This window comes from Elgaria multicarinata, chromosome 14 (assembly GCF_023053635.1).
Source record: "Elgaria multicarinata webbii isolate HBS135686 ecotype San Diego chromosome 14, rElgMul1.1.pri, whole genome shotgun sequence".
NCBI classification, from domain to species: domain Eukaryota; kingdom Metazoa; phylum Chordata; class Lepidosauria; order Squamata; family Anguidae; genus Elgaria; species Elgaria multicarinata.
The window spans coordinates 25638248-25663004 of NC_086184.1; the positions used below are offsets into that span (position 1 = coordinate 25638248).

Here is a 24757-nt window from a genome sequence, read left to right on the forward strand (position 1 = left end):
AAAATTTCAAATATGTGGCAATATTTCTCTAGTGCTGCTGTGTTAGGTGTTGTAGTGTAAGAGGTGGTTACAGCAGCAGTAGCTTTTCTCTAATGTGAGCTACTGAAACTAGAGTGATGGTTATTTATTTATTTATTTATTTATTTATTTATTTATTACATTTTTATACCACCCAGTAGACGAAGCTCTCTGGGCGGTTCAAAAATTAAAACCATGAAGAACATAATAAAACAACCAACAATCTAAAAACACAAATACAAAATACAGTATAAAAAGCACAACCAGGATAAAACCATGCAGCAGAAATTGATATAAGATTAAAATATAGGGTTAGAACAGTAAAATTTAAATTTAAGTTAAAATTAAGTGTTAAAATACTGAGAGAATAAAAAGGTCTTCAGCTGGCGACGAAAGGAATACAGTGTAGGTGTCAGGTGGACCTCTCTGGGGAGCTCATTCCACAGCCAGGGTGCCACAGTGAAGAAAGCCCTCCTCCTAGTAGACCCCTGTGGATGATCTTAAGGTCCGGGCAGGTACATATGGGAGGAGGTGTTCCTTCAAATAACCTGGCCCCAAGCTGTTTAGGGCTTTGAATGTTAGTATCAGCACTTTGAATCGGGCCCGGACCTGGACTGGCAGCCAATGAAGTTGTAAAAGGACTGGCGTAATGTGGTCTCGCCAGCCAGTCCCTGTTAGTAAACGGGCTGCCCTGTTTTGTACCAGTTGAAGTTTTCGGACCATTTTCAAAGGCAGCCCCACGTATAACACATTGCAGTAATCCAAACGAGCGGTTATCAGAGCATGGATAACTGTAGCTAGGCTATCTCTGTCCAGATAAGGGCATAGTTGGTATATTAACCTAAGCTGATAAAAGGTGCTCTTTGCCACTGAGTTCACCTGTGCCTCAAGTGACAATTCTGGATCCAAGAGCACCCCCAAACTACAGACCCGATCCTTTAGGGAGAGTGCAACCCCGTCCAGGACAGGGCAAACATCACCTCGCTGGACAGATGAACCACCCACTAACAGTACCTCTGTCTTGTCTGGATTGAGTCTCAATTTATTAGCCCTCATCCAGTCCATTACCGTGCATGTAATCCAGTCCATTACCAATCCATGTTCAACTTTAGCCTGTCTTCATAAATCCATCATGAGTACATCCTACTATACTGTTTTGTGTAGTAGGTCCTGGAGACATTCTGGTGGCACTTAGGATGTGATGCTCTCACACAGTAGTGGTAATGGCTGCTACTCTATCAAAGCTTGGGCAAGATCACAACCCTAATCCAGGGCCAGCAATACCATAAGCACCTTTGGAGGGGATAAGTAACATTTCAGAAAATAAGAGCCGTACTGGTTTAGACCAAAGGCTTATCTAGTCCATCATTCTGTTCCCATGGTGGCCAGCCAAATACTCAAACAAGACTTGAGTACAATAGCACCCTCATGTTCATGTTTTCCAGCATTGAGAAGCATACTGCGTGTAACATATAGCCAACATGACTAGTAGCCATACTGTAGATAGTCTTATCTCCCATGAATTTGTCTAAATCCCCTTTTAAACTCACCCATGTTAGTGGCTATCACTGTAGCTTGCAATAGCAAATTTCATAGTTTAACTTTGGACGCTGTGAAGAAATACGTCTTCATATCTGCCCTAAATCTCCTGTCATTCAGCTTTACTGAATGACAGAAGGAAAAAACAGCAACTGCTCATTTTCTCAACATTATGTTTCCCCTACGTGGCTTTTTTTCTAAGCTAAAAAGCCCCATATGTTGTGCAAAGATTACAATGTATGGCTCAGATCGCTATCTACAATTCCGTTTTTGTTATGTTTTCTACGTTTTCTGTGATTTTGCTTATAGGAGTATTTTCTTGGCCATCTTGGTGTCTTTTTACTTCAGACATTCACCCACAGAAGAGCAAGCTTGTGATTTAGAGAACAGTCCTGTGGTTCCTGGGAGGGTGTTCCAAGGACATAGAATGGAGTGGAATTTCTCCTTCCTAGGTGTCGTGTTCATGCCTGTTTCCTCTGGCATTCACACATGCTGGCAAGCTGACATGAGGCACTCATATCAGTGAGACTTCTTTTATTGAGGAAATCACACAGTAGACAAGCTTAATGGTTACAGAGTCTCTAAAACACACTTAAAGCTGAACGATGGTTAGGAAGCTTGAGGCTCTTTTTTCTGAAACGATCTTTAAGGCAAACACTCGGAGAGGGGTTGGTGAATAGGGTACGCCAATAACAGCTTTGAGCTTTTCCAGACGCCGCGTACGCTGCTCCTCAGATGGATATGGCTAAGCTCCTAAAACAAAGTCTTAAGAAAGGTTGCTCTGAGCCATCAGAGCTGGGCAGAGAGATCTGTCACGTCAGTCTCAGCTTACTACTACTGAGCTGACTTTGTTACTATGACTTCAGGAAAGGTTACGCTTCAGGCTCAGGAGTCCCATTTTTTTTGCTAAGGACTGGGAACTCTTTGCTACCTGAGTCTGGGCACGAATACAGAATCTACAGCATATGCAAGTCTATGAAAAGCTTCACTATTTTTTATGGCACAGTTCTTAGATATTTAAAGTGTAAATAGCAAAGCGTCTATGTGTAGAGTGTTTTCAAAGTCTTAAGCAGAGATGGAATCTAAAGCAGGAGGGAGATCAGGTGTTGCGTCAAGAGATGAAACCTAGCAAAGCGTTTTCAGCTTTGTACCAGCCTTTAAGGCCTATTCAAAGTCACTTGACAGACAGGTCCTCTGACCTGTAAACCATGCCTACATCCCAAGAGGGACGGATGTTACAACTCACTTCGAAGAGGGTCACCCACCTTTTCTAAAACGCTCTGAAGTTCTCAGAGAACCAGCTACTTCAAGGCCGAAGCAAAGGAGTGAACCAGCTACTCCCATGGGAACTGCTTCCAGAGATAAGCTTCCAGAGAACATCTGACATTCTCAAAGCATTTCCTAATAAATCTAACCACTAGGTACAAGATTTATACCTGACACTAGGATGGAGATAGAAGTCGACAGCTGATTTTGTATCCCCTCTCCCAACCACCACAGATATCTCATTGGTGGCTTCCTCCCAAAAATCCCTATCCTGTAGGCGGGGAGGGATCCATAGCGCTTCTAGCCCCTCCCCTGGCTGAAGGTGAGTCATGCAAACCTTGGAGCTCCTGTAGCTTGCAGTGGGAGGGATTTTGTTTTGGCAAAGAAAAAAAAACGGTGGAGGGGAAACCAACACGCAAACAGCCTCCCCTCTCATTTCTGTCCTGGCAACAAGAGCCCAGAAGGGTATAGGATATATAGGCGGCTCTGATATCATCACAGTCTGTCACTGAGCATAGGATGTTCCCTTAGGGTGGAATCCTATGCTTGTTTAGGCAGAAAAAAGTCCTACAACTCCCAGCATTCCCCAACCAGGCATTTAGGGCTGGGGAATGCTGGGAACTAAAGGACATTCTTCTGTCTAAACATGCATGGGATTGCACGCTTTATTCCTGAACAATCTAAAATTTTTGTGAATGGTTTTAATTTTTGTGAACCGCCCAGAGAGCTTCGGCTATTGGGCGGTATAAAAATGTAATAAATAAATAAATAAAATGTAAGAAGTATCCGTACTTTTGCTCTGGAATTACAGCCTCCTCCAGATGAGCTCAGCATCTGAGGATATTAGTCTGTGAAGCAGTGAAGAGGTAAATACATTTTCAAGGTTCAAGCCAAATAGACGAGGGAAGAGTTTAACCTTAATAAATGTACATTTTAAAATGCCTTTAATAAAACGTAAGGAAAAGCATTCAGACTACTATGTGTTTAGAGGCTCAAGCTCTTGAAAATTAGGAAATAACTGATAGGTGTTTTTCAGTGTAATGCTAGCTGTCCCTTCCTCCCTTCACAGTTTTGCCTAATAATTAACTTTTTAAGCTACTTATTTCTAGATGAAAATGGTGTAATCATCCACCTGGCTCTCTCTTATAACTGTGTGGATTGTAAAATGCATCTGATCCAATCCCAAAGACAGAGAATCTCCTTTTAAATATATGCTTACATAGATGTCAGGGTTGTAATCGAGAAAGGAAGTATTCTGTAATACACAGGAGAAATTAAGCAAGTATTCTGAGGTCATTGTGGTATTCTAGTCATTCAAAATAGGAACAGTTATTGAGGGTGTCTGGTCCTATACAGGTGCTGGAAGGGGTAAATGACATTATCCTTGATCCAAAGAAAGTAAATTGTGCTTAATTCTTATTTAAATCAGTGAGACTTGAATTGGGCATGATTACTTCTATTGCTTTAAATGGAAGTTAAACATGGGTATGTTCTGGATTGGGTCTGCCGACAGAAATAGTAATTTGAAGTAGTCATGCAAAAAGTACCATAGTCTGGGGCTGGTCCAGCCCAGTAGCCCCTACAGTTGGCTACCTGGGGCATCTGAATTTAGGAGGTGCTGGTCTGTTCTGGAAATTGCTGATTGAGAAACACATTTTCCTCTGCCCCAGAATCTTGGGACAACATGACTTCCACCTCCTCCCTGATTATCACCCCCACTTCTTGCTTCTCTGCACTTCTACATGCAACAGGGTGCAAGGCAGACACAGCAAAATTAGTTTATGCTACGTGAACTGGCTTTGAATAATGTTATCAATATTCCATTTAACATTTCATTGATTTTCTTTTTAAAGTCTACATGAAGTTGAATAACTTTTTAAAACATCCCTATCCTCAATTATGTTTGATGACTATATTATGCAAATAATACAGAGCTTAATTCAGATTAATGAATTGGAACATTTTCTTTGTTCTGTGACAACGTATAACTCAATAAACACATTTGAGGAACAGCGGTGCAGTTTTTCTTTACTGTTCATACTGTATATTTAACCATAACCCTTGACCTGTCAAAGAGTAAGTAGGAAGAGCTATCTGCTTTTGTATCCAGACTGCAGAGTGGAATAAAACCACTTCCTCAGTTCTCAAATAAGTGCTTTATCAGAAGAATGCACATTACTTGTGTTCGGTAGATCCCACCCCCAACATAGTTTGGTTAGCAAACTATGTGGTATAGTTTGGTTAGCAAAACCTGGGCATGAAGAAATGTACCAGCACATGGGAGATGCCACCCATGATTTTAAAATGTGTCGGGTACATGCTTAGTGAGAAGAAAAAATTGATTTTTATTCATTATATAATTTATATCCCATCTTTTCCACCCATGTAGGGTACTCAGGATTGTTTAACTTTGAAAAAAGGAGGGTAAGGGGAGACTTGATAAGGGGAGAGATACATAAATTAGGCAGCTGAAATATATGTAGACTTTCCCTTTATTTTGCAGAATTTTGCCTTTTTTACTATTTTAAATCTTTCTTGGTTTGATTGTCATGGGATGGGCTAGGAGACAGAAGGCTTGCCTCTGGTTTTTCAAAGTGTTATTCATCATTCTCTGGCTTCTGAGTTTTCAACAAGTACTGCCCTCAGATTTTCGGTTATATTAACTATATATAAAATGACCAAGGGGCTGGAGCATCTCCCCTATGGGGGAAGGTTACAATTGCTGGGATTATTTAGCTTGGAAAAAGGGAAGACATGGTAGAGGAATACAAAATTATGCATGGTATGGAGAATGTGGCTGGGAGGCGTTTTTCTCCCTCTCCCATAATACTAGAACCAGGGTCATCCCATAAGATGATTGGTGGGAGATTCAGGATAGATAAAAGGAAGGACTTCTTCACACAGCACATAGTTAAACTATGGAATTTGCTACCGCAAGATGTAGCGATGGCCACCAATTTGGCTGGCTTTAAAAGGGGGTTGCGGAAATTCCTGGAGGGGAGGGTTACGATGGCTCTATGCTCCCTCCAGTATCAGAGGCAGTACACCAGTTGCTGGGGAACATGGGCAGGAAGGTGCTGTTGCACTCGTGACCTGATTATGGGTTACTGGTCGAAAGCTGGTTGGCCACCGTATGAACAGAATGCTGGACTAGACATTAATCCAGCATGGCTCTTCTGATATTATTATGACAGTTCTGCCACACATACCTTGGAGTAGGAAGCCTCTTTAACTGTTTCAGTGCAAGCCTCTTTTTGAACCCCAGTAGTCAAATTGGGAAATACTGCAAATTAACTTGGGCAGTTTTTGTCTGCTGTTTCACAGTTTCTTAGGCAATTATATTTTTTTCTTGGTCACTACAGACAGTCTCAAATGTAGGCTTACAATTCTAGTTTTTGTAGTGTCTAATTAAAGAAATTGACATCCTCTGGAAGTGAACTTACATTGAACTGATGCTTCTGTTCTGTTTTCCTTTGTGCTTTTCAGTGGATTTGATGGAAATAAAGGAAATACGACCAGGGAAAAATTCAAAGGATTTCGAGCGCGGCAAAGCAGCACGGCAAAAAGATGAACTCTGTTTCACTGTTTTTTATGGTACCCAGTTTGTTCTCAACACTTTAAGCTTAGCAGGTAAATGGTTTTCAGCTTGGGTTACAACTCCAGTTCTTTCACATGCCCATTGACATATTCCCTTAATCCTTATTCCGAATTTTAACTGAATTTTAAAAGCAACAGTGTCTTATATGATGTTAAAGACTAACAAATATATTATGGCATAAAGTTTTCATGGAGTGGTCAGACCAGCTCAGCTACTACTCTGAGAAGTTTAAAAAATAATTATTAACTTCATTTGCCCCACTAATCTCTCCTTTTTCTTCTCTCTGTCTCCTCTGTTTCTCCTCTGTTTATTTTATATTGTAAGTTCCTTAGGATCACAGACTTGTCTATTTGTCCTGTGAAATGTTTTAAGGCATATCTTGGTGATACCATATAAATAACTAGGTCTGTGACGTGGACTATGTCCTGAGAATGGGTAACTCTTGATTTCAGCAAATCAGGTCTTCGTTGGGTTATTAGGGCTGTGTGACCATCACAAGATTCTGTAGGTTGCTGAGAACTTGATATACTGAGTTAAAACATTGCCTGCCTGAGTGTACTTATGTGCCAGTTCACAGTTTGGCCAGCTTCTTGCTCAGGAAGAAGAAAAGCTAATTTAAGGGTGGGTTAAAAGCTAGGTGCTCAAAACTGGGAAAAAGAATGTACCCATTTACTGAATGATGTAAAGTACCTGGTGAGCACTTTTTCACATGTTTAAATGTGCTCCTCTGCTAGATTAACTGGTGCAAACTCATTTTGTGTCGTGTCAGGGTAGCATCAATAAATAAGAATGTGGACATTTACCACCTGAATGTCTGTTGTCCATAGTTAAACTTACTGAGGGCTCAAGGATTTTAAAGGATTGGGGTAGAGTGTCCAGGAGAGGCTATAATAAATAAGAATATCTGGATATTTATTTTAAAAAAAACATGCTTTAATTTCTCATGTTTTAAGCATGTGTTTAATCTAGCCAGGGCTCTGTAGACACACTGTATAAAAACGCTACTCTTTATGAACATTATTAAAGTGAATAGGACAAGAGTATGTGCTCCTGGAATTTTCCTGGCTTGATCATGATGTCTGTGGCACATGTAGGCCATGTTTTGATTTTATACAACATGTTCAGTTCAAAGGATGTATAAAATATCCAGGACTGTGAGAGCAAGATAGTCCGTAACTCTTATGGGTACAAGATGATAATTAGCTGTACATCTCTATCATTACTCCTTTTAAAGTTTTGAAATATCCCATCTTCTAATGAGCTTAAAAAGAAGAAGAATGCATTTTAAGTAGGAATTTCAGTGTGCAATCCTATACCTGCTTAGACTGAAAAAGTCCTACAACTCCCAACATGCCACAGGCAGCCAGGCAGTTTTGCTTTGATTTTGCAATGGGAATATTAAAGAAGCTTAACACACCTTCTTCTCTGATTGAATGCTGCAGATAGAGGCCATAAATTTGTAATTTAAAATTCTGTTTCATTTGCAGCTGACTGCAAGGATGATGCTGACAAATGGCTGTGTGGCTTAAATATTTTGCATCAGGAAGCTATGAAAGCTGCTACACCGGCAATTACAGAGAGGTACCTGAAAGAACTATTTCTCATTTTCTTTATGATAGGCATTTTTAGAATTTTGGAATCCCCTGGATTTCACATGGTGAGAAAAGCAGTAACAACGTGCTGTGAAAACATTATTTTAAATTTTGGATCTATGCAAGTGTTCAGTACGCTCAGGGCTGGTGAGAAATATTGTGCCATGTGAGGCAGACCAGCTGCCCCCACCGCTGCCTACTCCTTGTTCCCCTTGTACTAACCTGTTGGTTTCTGCTTTTAGATAGGTTCCCCCCCTTCCTGCTGAATTAGTTGCAGCGTGGGCACGTCCAGTATTTCCAGGATCATCTTGCCCCTCAGTGCCATGCTCTGGGGAAGAGGTCCTTCCTCAGAGTGAGACATTGGGCTCATCTACACCAAGCAGGATATTCCACTGTGAAAGTGATGTGAAATCAGTATATAAAAGGCAGGAGTCACACTACTTCTTTAGAGTGGTATTCAAGTGCACTGCAGGATCTACACTACTGCTTTATAGCGGTACTGAAGTGCACTAACACTATGGAAGTGGCATGAAAGTAGTATGAAAGCAGTATATGGTATGTGCCAATGGGCCCCGACAGTGGTCAGTGCACTTCCATACCACTATAAAGCAGTAGTGTGGCTCCTTTTTTTATATACTGCTTTCATACCACTTTCATAGTGGAATATCCTGCTTGGTGTAGATGAGCCCATAGTGGGTGAGCTGGCCCTGGAGAGTGCCTGTGTAATGGCAGCAAATACTACTTACATAAATAGGGTTTACCGCAGTTGTAGCAAAGCACACAAGACCCCATTGTAAGAGCAAGGCGTGGGTACTTCAGAGAGTTCTGTAAGAAAGCTGCTGGCCACTTCCCTGAAGCAGCAAATATTATTTAAAGTTACACAGTATTTGCTGTGGCAGCAAAAGTGGTGATCTCCATGGTAGGTGGGAAGCAGCCATAGCTTGTGTAAAATATAATGTGTAAAATGGCCCTTTGTCTCTCGGCTCAGGCACAGTCTTAAACTAATAGTGATGGTGGGGTATCTGCTCAAGGATTCCCCATGATTTTTAAAATGGTGAGCATACCTGAGGACCCTGATTTGGATTAGGGACATAGCACCGCAGGAGAGGGGGGTTTAATCTTTTCTCCTTGTGCCCTTTTTCTGAACTGACCATCTGATGGTGTACCATGAGGGTGACAGTATATTTTGCCCTGTGAAGGTTATTAAAAACACATAGAGGAAAATTTCGCATCCCCCACCTGCAGCCCTTGAAACCATGTTCCAGATTTCTCCTTTACTGCATGTGTGAATATTTACAATTACTGCCTGTTACATGTAATGAGTTGTTCAGCCTCATTGCCACCTCTTGTTTATAAGAATTTTGCACAAAAAGAAGACAGAAAGAGAGCTTGGAGACATGGCAATGGGAATAAGGTACTTTAAACTGCTGTTGCTAAGTTTTCCCCTCATGAAAATTGATTTCAGATTGAAGTGGAGATACTGTATTTCTGCTGCTGTTTATCACTGTTGAGGTTGACATAACTGAGGGAATTCGGTCAATTCTCCACAAAACTTATCAGTGCTGTTTTTATTCTTTAAAGCTGGCTGAGAAAGCTGATTTACTCTGTGGATCAGTCTAGAAGGAACAGGTAATGTTTCTCCCTCCAAGTTCTGCATTTTTCATTATATTAACTGTGGTAAAGTTAACAATATTTTATAAACACACACACGCACACACACGCACACTCTTTTCTGGAAATCAGGCCTGATTAGGGCTGTTCTTGTTCATTCTTGCATCTAATTTGTTCAGTTTGCACCACAGATGGCTATAGTTGTGATCTGAAAGTCTTCACACTGTGTCAGGCACAATATCCACACTGGGCCACATGCTGGATCCGTTTTTCTGATTTAAAAGGTACAGCCTGTAAATTGTTAGTCCACATACAGCCTAATAACATCTCTACAATGCAGACTGGAAATATGCTTAACAGTAATGTCATCTTTTCAAGGAAACCCTAGAAATTGCAGTTCTGTCAGGTGTGTGTACGTGTGTGTAGGGATTTCCAACAAAAAATTCTTGGCACCTCACTACAATTTCCAGGATTGAAGTGGTATAAAACCAATATAAGGGTTTAATGAAGATAGGACCTGTTTTGCAGTCCAGAATTGGTTAGCTGTATGGCAGGGAGGGGCCATTGCTCAGTGGAAGACCGTCTGCTTTGCATCCAGAAAGCCCTGGGTTCAACCCCCAGCATATCCAGGTAGGGCAGGAAAAGCTCCTGCCTGAAATCCTGGAAAGCCATTGCTGCCAGTCAGTGTAGACAATACTGGGCTAGATGGACCAGCGGTCTGACTCATTATAAGGCAGCTTCCTGTGTAGGTGGAGAGATGGTGAAATAAAGCCTTGCAAAGAGGCTCATGTAAATTCAGAAACTGCATGGGGAGATGGGAAGGGACTGAAAATTAGAGTGAGAGCGAAAGAGAGAGCGCTTTGGCTTAAGGAGCCAATGCATTCTGGGTCAGGTTGGCATAAATGGGTGCTTCAGTGCTGAGATGATAATGGCATTTTGCATGGAGAATTAGCCCCCTTCTATGTAGCATTTCATCTACTTTTATGTCAATGTTAGTTCTTGTCTTGTTCAGTGCATACAATAGCAAGCATTTCCTCTAATTTGGCTGTTTCCTAAGGAAGGCACAAAAACAGGTTCTCATTGAGGCAAAGAGGTTGCTTTGTGGGGCAGGCATGAAACAGCACAAGTCTGTAAACAATTTTCAGTTTGGGGCAGCTGGTTTCATCTCAGCCTGTGAGATTGAGAAGTGGGGTCATGTTCCCCAGCAAGAGAACCTTTGTCAATGACGCTGTGTTCATCTCAAAGGAAGGTTTAAGCACCAACTCCAGTGTGTTTTTCGATGGCAGCTCACAACACTGTGCTGGCACTTGTGTTTAGAAAAGAAACACCACAATAAGGAAGATTTGTGACGCATGGGAGATTCATGGTCCAGTAAAGCCTTTTGCAGCAGCGGCCATAAATGTGCCCTAACTGACCTTCATTGTTTTTTGCGTGTTGTGTTCACAATGCCAAACAGCAACACAGCTGTTTTCATCCCAAGGTTAAGGAAGCTAGAATTGAGGTGGCACTACTTCTTGCTATCAAAAACAACAGGGAAAAGTGTGAACTCTATTTAAACTGTGGGAATCCTGGTAGTTGAGTGGTAGAGCATGTTCTTTGCAGGCATAAAGCCTCGCGTTGTGGTGGTTTATTTATTATTTATTCAATTAAGCTCTCAGGGCGATATACATAATAAAAGCAAATACAATAAAACCAATGGAAAAACACGCATTGAAAGATTTTTTTAAGAGCAGCAACAATAATTTAGAATAATTTAAAAGAGATGCATAATAGCACAACTGAATCAGAGAGAAAGATTATTTTGAAATGCAGCATTAGACATAATAAAAATAAAGCAAGCAGCAGTTACAAATTACTTTAAATGGTCTGGTTCTTTTAAAAGGTTTAGTCTTTGGCATCTGCAGTTAAAGTATTCCTGGTAGTGGGGCTGTGAAACATCTTTGCCTGAAACTTTAGGGAGCTTCTGTCAGTCAGAATAGCCAATACTGGGCTAATTAGACCAGTAGTCAAACTCGGTATTGTGACATGTGGAAGATCCCTGGGATGGCAGAACTTATGCAAGCTCCCTTGAACATTGGAAGTAGGGTAAAATAAATAAGTCAGCTTCATTTGTATGTACATGCTTATCTAAAATGGTCAGAGCCAATTTTATCAAATTATTTTGGACATTCAGCTTTCTTGCTCTTTAATTTTCCATTTTCTAGTAGACTGGAGGCTCAATATGCCCAGACAAGGGTCGTAGGTGCAGTAGTATTATGAGGGCTTCCGTTGGTAACAAGGGCCACTTCCATTTTAGTATTAGAGATGCATTCAGACTAGGTTGAATGCAGGGTCAAATCCTGTCTAACAAGTTAAAGTACAGGAAGCAGCCTGAAAGTAAGTGGAGCTGACGCTAAGATAAATTCAGTAATACTACTGAAATTATGTTGATAGGTAGTAGCTATAGCAGAAGAACAGGGGCCCATATAGGACACTAGTATCCAGTCCCCTGATTGCTGGGATCTGGTTGCTATCTTGTAGATTTCCAACTTTTTGCTGTAATCGTGAGGGCTAGTAGCACATTCCCTTAACTAACAAAATTCCCCAGTACTTGCATTCCTATATAGGGCACTCTTAAAATATTGGAAAATGGGGGAAGGAATTGAATTGTTCCGTATTTTGGGGGTACGTGAAGAGTTCTGTCTTAAAACTGCATATCTCTCATACTGTATCTGTGATACTTGCACTTTATCCTTAGTCAAATCTCCTGGCTGCTGTTCTTGTATTTTTAGAAAATGGGGATTTCAGAGAGAAGCTAGGACAAAGCTGTATTTGTAGAATGTTTTCAAGGTCGAAAAGGCTTAGCACAAGTATGGGGATAAGTGTTGATTTGTTCTACAAAATCAAGACACCATACAATTAAAACATGGTATATCAGCAGGAGGGATTTGTGAAACCATATAATGAGTTTATTCTGTTTACTAACGTGTGTTTCTTAGTAATCTCAACTACAATATTCAGCTGTGTGAGATCAAGGCAGTTTGCATCAGTAAAGCCTATATGTGATGTAGGGTGATGAAAATATTAAGCATGACCTTTGATCTTGAGGCAGCTCCCTTCAATTTGTCATATATGTTCCTTCTTGGAAAAAGTTCTGTCAACGTAAGGGACAATCTAGATGAGACAGGTGAGAGCCATGCATAGTCTGAAATTCAGACCACGACTGAAATTCAGTCACATGGGCGTGTAAATTTCAATGGAGTAAAGTTGAAAGGATGTTTAACGTTTTCCCATGGGCTGTTTTTCCAAACAAAATTCCCCACTGTTGCTTTTCCACCCAGAAGGGGGGCAAAAATCAGAAAATGCTCCACACCTTTCCTATGTCTTATCTACTTTATCCGAGAAGCAGATGTATATGTACTGACCCGTGCCCAAAAATCATCAGCAAGACGGTCTTCTTCAACCTAAAGTCTACAGGGTGGTCATTTTTGTGGAATGCTCTCCCAAGCAAAGGTCTTCTGTTGTATACTTTAATGTTCTTTTCGGCACCAGGCTAAGACATTTTTATTCTCCCAGCCCTTTTTAACATCATGTTAATATTTTTATATTTGTTGACGGTTACTGCTGGTTGGATTTTTGTGGTTGTTTTAGCTCCCTTTATATGATTGATTGTGCTGACATTTGGTTTACACCTTTTAGTTTGATTTGGATTTTACTGTTAATTGTATTTTTAAAGTTTTAGGTTGGTTGTACATTTGATTTTGTATGTTGCTTACAGAATGTATTTTATGAAACGACTAAGTAATACATCAAACTTACGTTAAATCTGACCATTGGTCCATTTAGACTATTATTGTTTGCAGACTGGAAAGTACTGATCTCCTACTTTTCTTCTGCCATATTTTCCAAGCCTTTAATTTTAAATTGCATGTTGGTGAAAAACAATCCTTTCTGCTATGCAGTTTGACTGCAAGAACATTGTTGTTAATCTCCCCTCCCCCATTCTCCTGCTTTCAGCATCAGCCTTAGAGAGCTGAAGACTGTGCTTCCGTCAGTAAACTTCAAAGTGAGCAGTGTGAAGTTCCTGAAAGATAAGTTTTCAGTAAGTGTGAACTGACCGTTTCTAAAGCTCAAATGTGTATAGATACATGTCCTGCATCTTACCAATCAACTTATAATTGATGCAACTCCATAATAATCGCTGTTACATGTATGACCGCATTGGAAGATAAAAACAAATGTGTCTCTCCTGAGATAAAGATTCCCCATAGCTGATATTTGATACAAATTACTTTTTCTGGACTAGGATTCCTTTGTATTTTAGGATATTGAATATGAGAGGGGACCTGTGAAGATTGTGGCCCTTACTTTGGAGAAGGGAGGCTGAGAATGTGCTTCCTTGGAGCACAGACCTGTTCTGCATGGGATCCTTTTAGTGGCAAAGGGGCAGCCCTCCCTTTGCTGCTGAGAGGGTCTCTGGGGAGAGAATAGGGTTCCAAAGATACACATCACAGGCAGTGTGTTGTTGGAGCCCCTAATTTCCTCTCGTATGCTGATAGCTAGTGTCTTTGCACTGCCGTCTGTTCCTAAGGATATTTCCCAGTTTATAAGCGAAATAGGCATAAATACTTCTCTCGCCCTGTCATTTTTTAAAAATATTGGGGCAGAGCTATTTTTCTGCAAAATTAAGGACCACTTCCTATCCTGCCCTTGCTCAGCCCCCACCTTTATCATTCTCAAAGTTTGTAGATATATTCTGGCTTTGGAAATTGAGGTATAGATCTCAAGCTTTTAATCCCATTTTTGTTTTGTTGTTGTTGTTGTTGTTTCAAACACTTGTTTACCACTCTTCATCATACATTGGATTGACTCTGCACAGTCAGAGGTCATTGTTTTCACTATATAGCAGGGATGGGGAACCTTCAGCCCATGAGCCAAATTAAGTTTTGGAGAAGCTCTTGGGGTGCGTGTAGGGTGTCACATTCTAGTAGTTGGTGGGATTGAAGGCAAAGGGGGCAATGACAAAAAAGCACCAGCATATTGTAGTTTAAAGCTCTTATAACCAGCATTGAAGCCATTTCAACTTTTTAGGATGGGTGGAAGGAACTGCACCAAAACTGGGGAACCCCCAAATGACCAGTGGTCTGGGAAAAGAGGGGGCAGGAAAAGGGGCCGTTGCCATATGGAGAACCCCAAAGGACAAGGCTGAGACCCCAGGAGGGCCAGATTTGGCCTCTCTGCCTGAGGTTGCCCACCCCTGCTATATAGCACCAGCCCCGTTGACTATCATTGGTTCTTAATTTATTGCTCCATAGTTGGACTGTGGAGCCTTTGCTAAGATCAAGGCTAAAACTTTGCAGAGTTTATCAACTTTTCTTTTTGTTGAGGAGAAAAATGCTCAGCTAAAGAAAATGAGGCTGAAAAAGCTGGACAATCTAGTAAAGGGATGTGTAGGATATAGGGGGGCAGTATTAGCCCCTTGTATCTTAAATAGCGTGTGGTTTGCTATTTTACTTGTTAGATAGAGATCTCTCATACAATTACAGTTCTCTTGGTTCTTCATATAGGTAATTAGGAAACAATTTACATCTTGTTTCCGAGTTTTTTGTGTAGAAGTAGCTTTTGGAGAAAACCATTTTTTATCACTTTTTTTTTGACAGGAAATAAAAGCTGTTAAAGAAGAGCTTAGCTTTGAGCAATTCCATCTCTTCTACAAGAAAGTTATGTTTGAGCAACAGAAATCGGTAAATATGTAGCTCTTATTCCACATACACAAGGGCAAATTACTTTTTCTTAGTACATAAATGTATGTGTTATAACATGAATACAGAACTTTGCTAGAATGCAAGCCTTCCATCCACCAAAGAAGATAAGCAGGGTATCTTATTCTCTTTTTTTGTAGTTTTATAGAATCAGAAGCATAGGTATCTATTGTGAAAAAATAAATCTGTAGTATCTTTGGAGAATAGAAAGGGTGAACATGTTTGCAGAATTAGAAATGACCTAAACAAACAAGCTTTTACTGCAAAGTTGCTTGATAGCAAACATTGGTTTTTCAGGCAATAACTGTTCTATAGTAAAAACATCCATATTTTATTTCTCGTCTTCTCCTTCTCAGATTCTTGATGAATTCAAGAAGGATTCCACTATGTTCCTTCTAGGGTAAGATGTCTGTTATTGGATATGAAACTTCTTGAGATGTGATGTTTTGGAAACAGTTTGTCATAACGTATTAACTAGTGAGGCAAGATTACTTTACTTTAAGCCATGCAGCCTTGATTGTTAAATCACAATGTGAACAAGCTGCATGTTGTTGTTCCTTCCATTGTTCCTCCCAGTTGCACATAAACAAACCAGTCACATAAACAAACAAGCCAAAATTCATATGCCAGTTTTAAACTAGATTTTGCTCTCTTACAATCCTCATCACATTGTGGCTTACTAAGTGAAGAAATGCATATTACTGTCTAAAGACCCCTGATCCTGGTAAGAACATTAAGCCATTAAGCCCAGAGTTTAAAATTACCTAACTGAGTTCATTTAATGTATTGAAACTTTAACTGATCCTCACAATAGTTCACTGTGATATTCTTTCATTTAAAGTTTGGTCTTGACACAAAACATGGCAGGCCTTACCCTTTATCCTGCCTGCCCACATCTTGCTTTTACTGATCATCTCTTCAGTTGATATTCTGTCTTTCTTCTTATCCATCACCCCCAAAAGGAGGTGCGAAACAAGAAAAAAATACGGGTGTTTCATCTTTTAAATGAAAATGTGCATTCTTAAATCATTTTTCTAAGATTATGTCATGTATTGGTATCTTCCAAGGTGCTTCGTTAGTTACTTTCTAAAATGGAGGTCTAGTGAGCTAACCTTTAGACAATTTAGATGTTGTCTGTGGTGGTCAGGCTTTGCTTTAATACAATGCTCTTTCCCCCCTCATATATTTATCTTGGCATTGTCATGGTGTGTAGACTAACTTTCGCATGTTGTTCCACTGATATTGTCTTTTAATAACTGTTCTTCTCCTTTCCTCTTCTGTTGCAGAAACACCGATCGTCCAGATGCGTCAGCAGTGCATTTGCATGACTTTCAGAGATTTTTGCTACACGAACAACAGGTGAGATGTTCCCTGAACTCAGATTATTCTGTAAAACTCAAGGAAGTATGTGTGACGTAGTGTGGGTTGGATCCAGGGAAGTAGGAGTAGATGTCATAAATCACAGGAGTTGCAAGATAAGCCATGGCTAGAATCATCAATTAACAGTCCAAGTTCAGGATGCCAGGAATATCCGTTGTGAGCCAAGTTAAACAATACAGGTTTCAGGGACGCGCAGAAGAGTTGTCGAGGTCTTTCCAGGGTCAGATAACGTTCAAACAAGTCAAGTTGCTGGTAGACAAAGCACAAAACAAGACAATTGGTTCCAGCAATCAAACAGCATCTCTGGCTTGCCTTATATTGGGATATTGATGATGGATTGACAATACTGTCTTTTGATTGGCTGTTGGGGCTGGTTTTTGTTTTGTACTAATTTCACTCAGTTATGAATTGACTCACATGCTGTAGCTGCAGTCCTTGATGGCCATACGTATGTGCACATGAAGGAGAAGTCCACACAGCCAAAGATGTTTTGGAAGGTGCTTTACTGCAGCCAATTGATTGGCTGTACAAGCAGTTTGGTTTTAAATGGAAAAGTGACTTGTGGCTTCAAGGGGTTACCAGCTGATGTAAATGTTTTCAACCCCCCTCTGACTATGCAAACACTCCTCTCTTTTGTGTACATATGGTTTTCTGTGGGATTGACCTATGTCTCTTAAAGAAATGAGTTAATTTAACCATTTAAATAATTATTGAATAGTCTGCTCAATGGTATACCATGAACTCTAGTGAAAAGCAAACTTTTTTTTCTAAAGTATGTTAAATTATATCAACTATGAAGATAAACACAGGGGAGTTTAAATTACAATTGTATACTCTTGAAATTTCAGGAATCTTGGGCACAGGATCTTAATAAAGTAAGAGAACGGATGTCTAAATTTATTGATGACACTATGAGAGAAACTGATGAACCCTTTCTCTATGTTGATGAGGTAAGATACTGATGTTTTCATACATTTTATTTATAACGTTTCTTCTATAAGAAAAGCCCTGCTGGATTCAGACCAAAGGCCTATCCAGTCCAGATGGTTGTTTTTTTTCAGTGACAAACCAGATCCGTTTGGAAAGGCCACAAGCAGGCAGGGCAATACCTCTCTCCCACTGTTGTTCCCCTGCAACTTGTATTTGGAAGCTGTCTCTAATCCTGAAGTATATATTCTTCATGATTTGTAGCCCTTAAGGTGCAATCCTATCCTGATCCCTGTAAGCCTGCTGCTGCATAGGGCATCCTATGCAGAGCGGGAGGATCTTTACTTCCACACTCCTCTCTCTCTGCATTTTGGCTAGTTGGGCTTTTTCTCCTGTCCAACTGGGGCGTGTCAGAGCGGGAGGGAAGGAGGCTGGGGAGGCTTCCCCAGTCCCCTTTCTGTTTTCCCCACTGGCATTCCCGTTTTACCCTTTCTCCAAGGTTGCCTTTGTGACCTTGGAGAGGCAGCTGGTGCAGTTCTCTGAGTGCTAGCGGGGAGAGGGAGGGGAGTGCAGATTCTCCAACCTTGGATCTAGGAATCTGAATTCGACTACGATCCCCCAGACTCTGTCCAGGGGCCATAGGATTGCTGCCTTAGTAGACATCCTCCATGAATGTGTCTCATCCCTTTTTAAAGCCATCTAAGTTGCTGGCTGTCACCATACGTTGTGGCAGTAAATTCTATAGTTTATAAGTGTTCAAAGCTATAGTTAAACTATTCTATACTTTTAACTCTTCAGTTCTTAAAGAGCTTCTGGAGTGGCTAACAGTTGCAAACTAACGATTTAAAGCACCAGTCTCCTCATGAAAGCAAGAGAGCATTGCAGAGTGTAAAATCCAGACCAGTAAGATAAAATAATATCAGTTCTAATAAGCCCGGGCATATAAAAGGTGGGCAGGTGGGGAAAAAAAAAGGACATATCAAAATTACAAAGTAGCGGGAATGTTGGTAGCTATAGCTTGTCATGCAGAGATTGTGAGGGACTGTAACTTCTGCATTTCGTTCCTCAGTGGGTTTCCACTGCTATGACCCACCTTTAATTGGGACACAACTGACTTGTGGATTGTGATCCACTAGTGAAAGGCGGATGGTTAGATTAATTTCTTATCTCTCATTCTGTTATGATTCCAGTTGAGAAATTCAGCTCTTCTTTCTCTCTCTCCATTAAAATGTATTTACATCTTTTCTCTCTCTCTCTCTCTCTCTCTTTTTGTATGCATTAGTTCCTTACTTACCTTTTTTCAAAAGAAAACAGTATATGGGATGACAAGTATGACTCAATTGACCCTCAGGACATGAATAATCCTTTGTCCCACTATTGGATTTCTTCTTCACATAACACGTAAGTTGCTAAAAAGAGAAGTAAATATTATCATCCTAGATAATATGGAAAACTGAATTATACCTTTTGAATATTATTTTCATGTTCCAGATATCTCACAGGAGACCAGCTTCGTAGTGAGTCTTCTCCAGAAGCTTACATTAGATGTCTTCGAATGGGATGCCGATGTATTGAGTGTGAGTAATCTGTTTTACATGCACAGTGAATTTCAGATGTGAGAATTTGAACTATAAAGTGGTAATTAGTGAAGGATCTCCTTAGAATTGTTACATTCTCATTTGGTATATCGTCTCATTTTTCCTGGTAACCTTTGTTGAACTAAGCAGGGACTTAAATGTTCATAGCAGCTGAATATTCATAGCAGAGAATGTTCGCAAGGCCCTCTATTATCATCTAATATACATGTACGTTGATGGTGCTAAATAAATAAGAAGAGAACTACTGTGGTTTTCCCCATTTTGGCCAATAAGAAACCACCAACAAGGGATAAAATACAACTGTGGGAAAGACACCAACTAAACAAGAAGACAGCTTCGATGGATGGTAGCCCAGTTCTGGAACTACCAATTTGTGCAGCTGCCCTTTGCTCTGTGAATAAGAGAAGTCCTCTTCTCTCCCTTTTTCAAATAAGGGCTATAAAATCACCACCTCTACATACATGTTCACTGTTAAGACGTCATTCTAGTACACAGAAGCAGATGAGAAGCAATCATAATTTTCTTTTTAGATCTTAGCTTCTGCTTCCTTAATGTCTGAAGAGCTGCACTGCCTTTTAAACTTCCTGGTCCATAAGTATGGCTGCTTTTAATACTTCATCTTTTAATCCATATATTTAATTTATTGGATTGAGCACTCTGAAGTGCTGGAAACACACTGTTAAATATTGCATTTTGTGTTATCTTTATTGCCTATGCTAGTGGATTGCTGGGATGGTCCTGATGGAAAACCCATCATTTATCATGGATGGACACGGACAACAAAAATTAAATTTGACGATGTTGTGCAGGCAATCAAGGAACATGCATTTGTCACATCTGAGTAGGTATTCATTATTTTTCGAATGAAACGTTTTTCCTAAGGAGAAAGTACAGTTTTGTGCTTGATTTACTGATCTAAAAAACAGGGATCCCATCTTTCCTTCCGTACTCACCTGTCTGTTCGTGAAGCCTCCAGACATGTCAAGGAACACAGATGCTAGTCTCGGAAATGTTGATTCCCCCTAAAAATCCTGCAGCAGATTCCAAGGCCGTCTTTAGTCTAACTATGTTGTTTTGCTAGAAATGCCTCATGTATCGGATGCAATATTGGGGCAGGGTGTAAGACTAGAGCCTGATGAAAAGGAGCATGCTGCTGGGCTCATTGGGCTTTAAAACGGTAAAATTGAATAAGCAGTGTGTTGGTTTTGGATGTGGGCATCCAGGTCCAAATCCATGGTCAGCCCAAGGCATGCTGAAAAGTGTGTGCATAATGTATGGACTAGCAAAAGCTGTGCAGTTGATGTAGTTCATCTCAAACTGACCAATTCCCCATGTGTACACCTCCTAGACCAAGAGAAAAGGCTAACGTGTTTGTGGCTTTTTAAGGGAGAGACACACCAGAGATCTCTTTCACAATATTATGATCAGGGGATTAGAAACGATGAGGAAAGACTGAAGGAACTAGGTATGTTTAGCCTTGAGAAGAGATGATGGGCTGGTGGAGGATATGATAGCACTTTTCAAGTACCTAAAGGGTTGTCACAAAGAAGAGGGCAACAAGTCATTCTGCATCATCCTGTAACTTAAGCCCATCACAAAATAATGGGCTTAAGTTACAGGAAGGCAGATTTCAGTTGAACATCAGGAAAAACTTCCTAGTAATCAGATAATGGAACCAACAGCCTAGAGAGGTGGTGGGCTCTCCATCTCTGGAGATATTTAAGCAAAGACTGGATAACCTTTTGTCAGGGATGCATTGAGCAGGTGCTTGGACTTGATAACCTAAATGGCCCCTTCCATCTCTATGATTTTATGATTAGAATTCTGTATCATCCAAGAAGTAGATTCAGGACAGACGAAGGAACTTCTTCAGGCAACACATAACTAATTTATCAAACTCACTGCCAAAATATGTGGTGATGGTCACTACCATCGATGGCTTTAAAGGGGGTGGTGAGACAAATTCATGGAAGATAGGTCTATCAATGGGCTGGTTCATACACAGCGCTAAACCATAGTTTAGTGTTATGAGAGTGAGGGTACCCTCTCCCTGAGTTCATGTGCTTCCTTCCTTAGTTTGGAGGCTTTGGCTTCTGTTTTAGATTAATTATAGCTTGCCTTGTTATCCACACTCTAAATTTTGGTAATTTATCCTAAACTCTGGTCCCAAGGCTCACTGTGCGTCATTCTTGTAAATAAACCATAGTTTATCCTTATGGCCGAGTGCACCCATAGGTGGTGATGGCTACATGGGATCTCCATGGTCAAAGGCAATGTGCTACTGAATACCACCTGTTTTTAAGAAGGGCGGTGTGTGTGTGTGTGTGTGTGTGTGTATGTGTATGTGTATGTGTGTGTATGTGTAACTTCAGCATAGTTTGCTGCCTTCATACTCTGCTTGTGGGCTTCCCAGAAGAATCGGACTGGCCACTGTGAGAAGCAGGATAAAGCAGTGCTGTTGTCATCATCTTTGCTTTCCTTGCCTAAGGTACCCAGTGATTTTGTCAATTGAGGAACATTGCACCTTGGATCAGCAACGCTACATTGCCAAAGTGTTCAGGGAGGTGTTTGGGGACCAGCTTCTAACAAAGCCTATTGAAGCTAGTGCAGATCAGCTACCTTCACCCACTCAACTGAAAGAAAGGTTCATCATCAAGGCAAGTTTAATCTGCTGAAGAAAATGTATTGGGAGTTGGGGATCCTGGTGTCTCACTTCCTGCTGTCCTCTCTGGGTAGTTCGGATGGCAGGTTTTTGTACTTCTGGCTGGGAACTTTAGCTGCACTCCTGCCTGGATGCTGTGACACACAATCCAAAGTCTAGGAAGTGTCTTGAAGACAGGCTGATATTTCACCACTCCACCCAGGGGCTTTGTATGAGAAGTCAGCCATATAGAAAGCACAGTCTGCACTGGTCTGCATGTGACGTCTTTGTGAACTGGCAGGGATGGACTAGGGTGGAAGCATCTTTCATATCAGTATTAAAACAGTTGCTACTTTTTTTAAGCATATGGATATTATTTTAACGTACCATTGGCATTAAAAAGAAACTTCTAAACTTTTTAAAGACTGAGGGCAGCTTTTGCCCAGGACAAGAAAGAATACTTCTTACTTTTATTTTGTGCTAACAAATTCATCTGTGCTAAATGTTTCCAACCACAATAGCCAGTATACATGTTGACAGGCATGTACTGCTCCTTAACAAATCCAGGATATGCAGAGTGTTTCACTGGGAGCCGCAAAGGAAGCTTGCCTTTTGAATTTGTACTTTTAGGCTTGAGCTCTTTTGCGGGAATAAACAGTGGAGTGGCTGTGTGGATGAAGCACTGCTTACACATTGCAGTAATATCCATCTAGAGTGCCAACAAAGCAGCCTGAAATTGTCCAAAGCAAATACACCATTCCTGTAAGATTTTAAGGAACAAGACTTGATCCCGTAATACATTTTGTGTAGGTTGTTTGTTCGGCATTTTATATGCTTTCCATTAGTATGGTCACTCTCTGGGTGGCTTACAGCTAATATTTAAAACAGTAGAATATGACAATGTAGCCAATTAAAACATTGGCACAAAGAAACATACCAGCGAAGATAAAACTGGTTTAACCAATATTTGAAAAAGCATGCATACATAACAAGATTAGATGCTAGTTGATTCTGCCTGGGAAGAACCATTTCTCTGGTCATCACCTGCCTTATCTGAAAAGATGATCTGAGCATGTCAGTGTGTTCTTGTGTGAGTAGATGTCCCTTCAGATAATTGCAACCCAAGATGTATATGGTTTTAAAGCAGGGTGGCCAACTTCTGGCCCTCCAGATGTTTTCGGCCTACAACTCCCATCTTTTCTAGCCACCATAACCAGTGTCAAGGGACGATGGGTGCTGTAAGCCAGAACAACTTGTGCACCTCTGCTTTAAGGGTTAGCACCTTTGCAATGTGGTCATGAGTGGAGCAGCAACTAGTGAAGGTGGGTTTAAAAACTGGTGGTCGGTCTAGCAGTGGTATTTTGGACCAAATGATGTTTCTCAGGAGTTTTTCAAAAGCAATTGCACTCATGTTGAATAACTATTAAAGGTAAGAATTGAGCCAGGGTGAGGCACTATTTTCCATGCATATCATTAACAAGCTGAGAGAACTATTCATGAGAGAACCATTTTATTACTGCTGCTAATTTTAGTTAGTGGTTTCCTGAAATGTGAGGGGAGAACAGCTTGTGTGACACACGGTGTCAAAAGGAACAGACTTTTTTACACCTTTTCTCTATCACCAGGCAGATGGAAAAGCAGTATTTATTTTATCTTATTTATTATTTAAGAAATCTCTTAAATTGTTTCTCAAATCGCTTTTCATTATAAAATAATCCCAAAGTGGGGTACAAGCAATAAAACACTGTAAAATAAAACATTGACAAAACTTGTAATCAAAGTGGGGGAAACAGAAATAAGTATTTAACAATTTATACAACTCAGCAAAAGAAAAAGAGGGAAAGTCAGTCAACAGCTGGGGTAAACTAACAGGTCTTTGACACTGAACGCATGTAAGTCTTGGTGCTGTGTATATACAGGGGTGCAGGGAGATTCTATAGTCAGGTTGCCTATATCAAGAACACTCTCTGTCAGGTTGCTGCATATTGAATTCCAGGCAAATGGGACATTGTCAAGAGGGCATCCCTACTTGATCTTAATATTTGGGGAGGTACATAAGGGAAAAGGCGCTCCATTAAAGCCCTACATGTTTTGGGTCCAGGCTACCTGCGGGATCGCCTTCTCCTGTACAATCCGCCCCACACACTCAGGTCCTTTGTCCTGGAAAGCGGCTTCGCAACCAGCCACTTTTCAACTTATCTACATGGGCTGTGTGCCCAGACTGGGAAGACCGCCAGGTACCAGCAAACACACCAAATGAAGATATAACACTTAATTTGTATTTCTCACACAGTTCAAATATAAAGAAACACAACAGTCTTTCTGTGCTTACGCCGAAGTCAAAGCCAGTCCATAAATCAATCCAGTTGTCATAAAGGGTCCGGGAGAGAGGGTCATGAAAGTCCACAAAGCCAGTCCGAGTTCCAAAGGGCAGGAGAGAGTCACAGAGTCCAAGAAGTCTGTAGTCCAACCGGTATAGCAGAAACACGACAAGGCCAAGGTTTCAAGGTCCAGAGCTTTCAGGCAAACCAGATTAAGTCTGACAAATTCCTGGCCTGCGCACTGTTACTTAAATACCCAAGCCCAGAATCACAGCTGTTCCCAGTTTATCTGTCGTTTAGTAGCAATACGCTTGGATCTGCGTAACGCCTCCTTCTCCGCCCTTTGTTGTTTGAACGATGGCACTGGTAAGATGTTTGTTTGCTCTTCCTCTAAGGCTGAGCTGGAGGGAGCCTCTGCTGGCTGCTACCCAGCCATGCTGGTACTGGGTCCAGCCTGCGGCTCTTCCTCCCCAGACTCCTCATCGTCAGCTACCTCACAGTTCCTAACATCCTCTGGGAAGAATT

At 40.8% G+C, this 24757-nt stretch overlaps 1 protein-coding gene across 1 annotated transcript in view; it reads left to right on the forward strand.

Annotated features, from left to right (window-relative positions):
- The window catches only part of PLCG2 (phospholipase C gamma 2), a 73495-nt gene that overhangs the window by 12823 nt on the left and 35915 nt on the right, over nucleotides 1-24757 (forward strand). Inside the window, exons 2-13 of the mRNA XM_063141227.1 lie at nucleotides 6310-6453; nucleotides 7909-8002; nucleotides 9595-9642; nucleotides 13621-13705; nucleotides 15264-15347; nucleotides 15722-15765; nucleotides 16652-16724; nucleotides 17594-17695; nucleotides 18955-19073; nucleotides 19164-19249; nucleotides 19991-20111; nucleotides 21759-21927. Of these exons, the coding sequence (XP_062997297.1) occupies nucleotides 6310-6453; nucleotides 7909-8002; nucleotides 9595-9642; nucleotides 13621-13705; nucleotides 15264-15347; nucleotides 15722-15765; nucleotides 16652-16724; nucleotides 17594-17695; nucleotides 18955-19073; nucleotides 19164-19249; nucleotides 19991-20111; nucleotides 21759-21927 (1169 nt within the window). The remainder of the gene's footprint in view (nucleotides 1-6309; nucleotides 6454-7908; nucleotides 8003-9594; nucleotides 9643-13620; nucleotides 13706-15263; nucleotides 15348-15721; nucleotides 15766-16651; nucleotides 16725-17593; nucleotides 17696-18954; nucleotides 19074-19163; nucleotides 19250-19990; nucleotides 20112-21758; nucleotides 21928-24757) is intronic.